The sequence below is a fragment of the Ctenocephalides felis genome, unplaced genomic scaffold (assembly GCF_003426905.1).
Source record: "Ctenocephalides felis isolate EL2017-DRISC unplaced genomic scaffold, ASM342690v1 CF-g0.4_SCAFFOLD_01492, whole genome shotgun sequence".
In the NCBI taxonomy this organism is placed as follows: Eukaryota; Metazoa; Arthropoda; class Insecta; order Siphonaptera; family Pulicidae; genus Ctenocephalides; species Ctenocephalides felis.
Genome location: NW_020537646.1, coordinates 14,220,127 through 14,225,805, shown reverse-complemented (window position 1 = coordinate 14,225,805; position 5,679 = coordinate 14,220,127). Strand labels below are relative to the sequence as shown.

Genomic DNA, 5,679 nt, shown 5'->3' with positions numbered 1-5,679 from the left:
AATATTTCTAGCATGAATTATTTCTTTTATAGTATAAATAAAATTGATATACTGCCGAAAACTTAATAAAATTATCTAGAAATGCGCTATTTGAAATGAGTTTTAATAATTAAGCTGAGTTTAGACTATTATCATTAGGCTGTCCTATTTTCATTTTCATGTATTATTTTTTTATCTTATTGTTAGTACTAATTACAAATCCGATGAATATTATTTAATATGATTATCAATAAATAATTTAATTACATTTAATGATTGTATCAGATGCTTGATATTATATTTAATGGTAGGAATGGCTGAAAGATTTCACTTGTACAAATGAAATAAATTTTATTTAATTCAGAATTTATTTGTTGCTCAATACTTTACATCATGTCCATTTTATTTTTATTGCATTTTAACGCAAAAGTAGATTAAATTGCGTTCATTTCATTAACAATTATTATATGATTAATTCAATAATTATAATTTATTTATTTTAAAATTTACAAGTAATAATTTGAAATACCTTTTCCAGAGTATACTAAACACCACCAATATTTTATCATTTAAAAATGACTTTTATAGTCTGCCTGATACAAAACGAAAGAACCGTATATATTTATCAAAGATATCTGTTAAATGCTGATAACGTATCTAAAGCATGTAATTGATCATAATTCTATTTTTCAAAATTTATTACATGGTCCGAAATAAATTCTGTATTCATTTGATATGTAGTATTTTGTCTTTCTACATACTGACATGTCAATGTTACTGAACAAAAAGTTCTATGGGTAACATTTTCACAATTACTGATCTAAGTAATTGCATGAGAATACATTACCATTACAAATGGCAGAAGAACGAAAGAAATCTATAAGAGTTACTGCAGTTGGAGACGGCGTTATTGGGAAGACCTGCTTACTGATAACTTACACTAAAGGAGTTTTTCCTTGTGAATATATACCTACAGTGTGAGTAAAATCTGAATATTAACAATGACTTTCGTTGTTATAAGTTTTTCATTTATATATTGATTTTAGTTTTGAAAATTACACAGCTAACATATTAGTAGATGGATGCACACACATTTTGAATGTTTGGGATACATCAGGTCAGGAGGATTATGATAGGTTGCGGCCACTTTCTTATCCAAATGTAAGAATATACAATGTTTTTTATTTTCTCTTAATATTAGCATAATCTATTAAAATTTTCCTAGATTATGGCAAATGATAAATGATAAAGATAGTTAAATTCATATCTATCGATATTACTTACATTTTTCTTATATGTATACATATATTATATATATATATATATATATATATATATATATACAGGACCGGTCCTACCTTGAATGCGATGCAAGCAAAAAATGCGGGCGCACGCCTTAGGGGGCGCCAAAACGAGATTTGGAAATGAAATTTTTAATATAGTTTTTTTTTTCAATATAATTCAAGAAACATATAATTTCTTTGTATTTTTCACTAATATTTGAGCAATATTTAAGATTCAATTTTGGATATTTTAAATAAGGAAAAATCAAAATAAAATAATCCAACATAAAGCACCATGATTTGTTTAATAGAATAAATCGCATAAAATCTCCTAAATAAATAAATTTTTAAAAAAATATTATTTCAAGCAATAATAAACATTCTGAAATGTTTGGATGTCCTAAAAAGTTTAGATTAAAAATAAGAATTTAGAAGTAGTTTGGTAGTGATTATGAAGAATTCGCGTATCGCCACGATATTCTAAATAAATTTAAAATCAAAGGGCTTTTATATTATATATCTAATTTTTTGTGTACTAAATCCACAGTTATTAAAAAGTATTTAAAAAAATAACGTAAATATTCTTATAATTTTAACGATAAACTGTTAAAACAGATAAAATAATGAGGGGATGGTGGCGCTAGAAGAAAAATTGCATATTCATATATATATATATATATATATATATATATATATATATATGTATATGTATACATAAACATTATTGATATGACAATCAGTATTACAAAATTACAGACTGATTGTTTCCTGCTGTGTTACTCAATTAGTAGTCGCGATAGTTTCGACCATGTGCATTCAAAATGGTATCCAGAAATTCGGCATTATTCACCAAAAGCACCAATAATCTTAATCGGTAGGTGAAACAGTTTTATGTAAACTCCCACCAGTTAAATTACGCTTGAATTTCTTGCAGCAACTAAAATCGATTTGAGAAATTCTAACTCCCATGGTTTGGTGACATTTGAAGAAGGTCAATCAATGCACAAAAAGATCCGATCAAGTGATTTTGTAGAATGTTCAGCACTTGAATATACAAATGTGGATACTGTTTTCATAAAGGCAGTTCGAGCTGTGTTGCAAAAGGAAAATGCCGCACGAAAATTGAAATGTAATGTATTATAAATTATAACTACGTGATATTGTGATTTTTATATGTGGAATTATAACGCCATTAAACGGTGTAAAAATAATTGTTATTTTTTAAATGTTGTATTTTAAACTTTATAATAAAATAATTGGTAGTTAAACTCAAACTAGATTCAGGGAAGAAGTAGTGTGAGCGTTTTTCCTATTTCCATTTTACACCGCAGTTCCCGAGATGGGCTTATTTTCAATTAGAATATATGTTATAAAATACCAAGCTAAAGCCATGGACAATCATTTTTCTCAATTCGAAAATATCAAGTTAAAATCATGGACCGCTTTTTTAAAGACACAATTTACTCAAATTGAAAATATCAAGTTAAAACTATTCATGGTTCCTTTAAATTCATTTTACTCAATTTGAAAATGATATCAAATTAAAACCACGGATTTTTTTTTAAATACATTTAAACTTACACTCTTATTTTAAATGTAAATAATTCATGATAATTATTTAGGATAAATTTTTATTCTATGTGCTTATATTTTAGAAAAATGCCTTAAATCCTGGGTCTTTCATATAGGAGAGGAAATTTGATAGACAACGAATTGGAGAAAGTCTTTTTGAAGAAAAGGACGAAATTATCATGATTTCAGAAGGTGTACCACCGCAAAACAACGAAATCTTTGTTTGCAATATCGTAATTTTATCATAAAAATTGATGTTTTTTCACGCTTTTCAAAATGTTTGGACTGATTCCAAAAGATTTTAAAACGCTGATTTCAAAAATGCTATCCCTTTTTGGATAAATTCACGTACACCCCGCGAAAAATCGAAGTCTTTGGTTGCAAAGTCGTTTTTTTTTTCAAAAATCGAGTGTTTTTTCGCGATTTTCAAAATGTTTTGATTGGTTTTGATAGATTTGGAATCGATGAATTTAAAAATGTTATCCGTTTTTAGATAAATCTGCATACTTAAGAAAAAAATCGAAATTTTTGGTTGCAAATTCAAAATTTTAGTAATAAAATGAACATTATTTTCGCAATTTTCAAAATGTTTTGGCCGATTTTGATAGTTTTCGAGGCGCTGATTCCGAATATGAAATCAGTTTTTGGAAAAAAAAAAATTCTGCCCCTGTGACCAATTTGAAGTTTGAAAAATTGCCAACTTTGAAGCTGATTTTAACTTATGAAGACGATGATAAATTTATAATTTTTTTGCTTTGGTATAAAGATTGTAATTTAGTCTACACAATGCATTCATTAAAATTATCAATTTCATTCATTAAGGGCCTTAAAATTGCATTTGAAAGTCACGATTTTGGCCAATTTTGGGTGCCCCTGATAGACCGGTTTTTTAAGGAAAAAATAATAAGATTTTTAAATTACACCAAAGTAGGTTTGGTTTACTGCTAACCAGGCGTGAATATAAATTTATTAAAAATTATCCTCCTACTAATTCTTATCTTTTATATATATATATATATATATATATATATATATATATATACATGCGTATTTAATATATATATATATATATATATATATATATTTATATATGCATATATATTATGTCGATTTTTGTAATACTGACACTCAATAAATTCAATTATTTATCTATATATCTTATTTATTTACACAGTAAGAAAAATGATTGAATTCAATTTTTTTTTATATAAATGAGGGTCGAACTGGCGAACCTCGATTTGTTATTCTGGCCTAAACCGTAGCTTTACGACCTCGGCCATTCGCACATTTGGCATACAACATTTTTAGGAAACTTATATCTTTCATTTGAAAATAAACTTTATATTTTTACAAAAGACAGGTTTGTAAAACCAATTGGCCGAGATCGTTAATTGCCACTACGGTTGCTCAGCGTGTCTCGGTTCGATTCCGAAAGGCCAAAAAATCAAATGTATAGTTTTTCATAGTTATCAAATATTAGTTCAAAATATTAAATTCAGGTGTCGCATTTCGACCTTGACACTTAGATATTTCTGAAAAACAAAAAACTCAAGTTCGCACTTGACTGTAAGAGAAATACATAAAGAGAAAAAAAAAAAAAGGTAGAAGCACTGGGGAAAGAGAGGGGTAGAGGCAGATGATGAATAAGAGAGATGTGTATGATACATATTTTTTATTCAAATTCAATATTAATACAATATGAGGATAAAAATAACTATTATCATCAATAACTCAAATAGCCGAGTGGTTTAAGTGACCGCATACTCGGTGAAATCGCTCTGAGGCACAAGGTGAGACGGATCGAGTCCAACTGCAGGCAACGACGACCAACTCTGAAGCAGAAAAAATGGAGCAGTGCTGGTGCTGGCTGTTGGCAGGCGCGGTGGGTCCTGAAACGAACACACAAAGTGATGGTCAACCTGAGGTTCATGATGCGACAGGTCACACGCAGAGGGACACATTGCGGAAGATCCATGCCAAACCCGAAATCTACCCAAGAACGACAACACGCGAAAAAAACAACACCAAAAAAGGAAAAAAAATGTAAAAAAAAAAGCGAAAAAAGAGGAAAAAAAAGGGAAAAATGAGGAGGAGGAGGGAGAAGGGGAGGTGGAGGACCTAAAAAAAACCCCCCTAAGTCCCAGATGAATTTTTCTCTTTTCTGTTCAGCGTTGAAACTTTTTTATGTTTTTTAGTGTTCCCTCTCACCAATTCCCAAAGCCAACACTCGAATGAAATGAAGTCCACTTTGAAATTTTCACAACGAGAAAAAATTACTGGGACTTAGTTAAAATTTTTAACTTTGCCCCAATAAAATTTTCTCGTCATGAAATTTTCAATGTGGGTCTCATTCATTCAAATGTTGGCTTCGGGATGATATAGCATGCATACATAACTCGTCTTTCATAATCGAAAAGGTTTCAGTAAATATTGCGTTGATAAAATTAATCGAAAGGATTATTTAATTAAAAGTTGGATTGATGTTAATAAAATCGAAGAAGTTTCAGAAAAGTTTTGACTTTAAAATAATTATTAGAAAGAATTATTTAATTAACAGATCATATGATGTTAATCAAATCCAAGAAATTATCTTAATCGAATCAAAATTGTTGAACATGTGAAACCTTTACAATCATTCAAGACAAAAACAATTTTAGTTGATTTGAATTCAACAAAACTTTAAAAATAAAAGCTAAAAAATTATAAACTGAAAACTTTAAAAATTATTTATATATTTATTTATTTTAATTTTTTTTAGAATTCAAAGACTAAATAATGAATGAAATAATGTACTTGTGATTAAAATTAAATTTTGTTTTATTCAAATCAACTCTTTAAAACTTTA

General features: G+C 28.2%; 1 protein-coding gene across 1 annotated transcript; it reads left to right on the top strand.

The window, feature by feature from the left end:
* Nucleotides 1-747: 747 nt before the first annotated feature.
* Nucleotides 748-4,921, top strand: LOC113370886 (ras-like GTP-binding protein RhoL). Its single transcript, XM_026611564.1, has 6 exons — nucleotides 748-956; nucleotides 1,026-1,140; nucleotides 2,019-2,136; nucleotides 2,197-2,396; nucleotides 2,951-3,067; nucleotides 4,574-4,921. The coding sequence occupies exons 1-6, from the start codon at nucleotides 835-837 to the stop codon at nucleotides 4,919-4,921; spliced, it is 1,020 nt and encodes a 339-aa protein (XP_026467349.1). The 5' UTR covers nucleotides 748-834.
* Nucleotides 4,922-5,679: the final 758 nt, after the last annotated feature.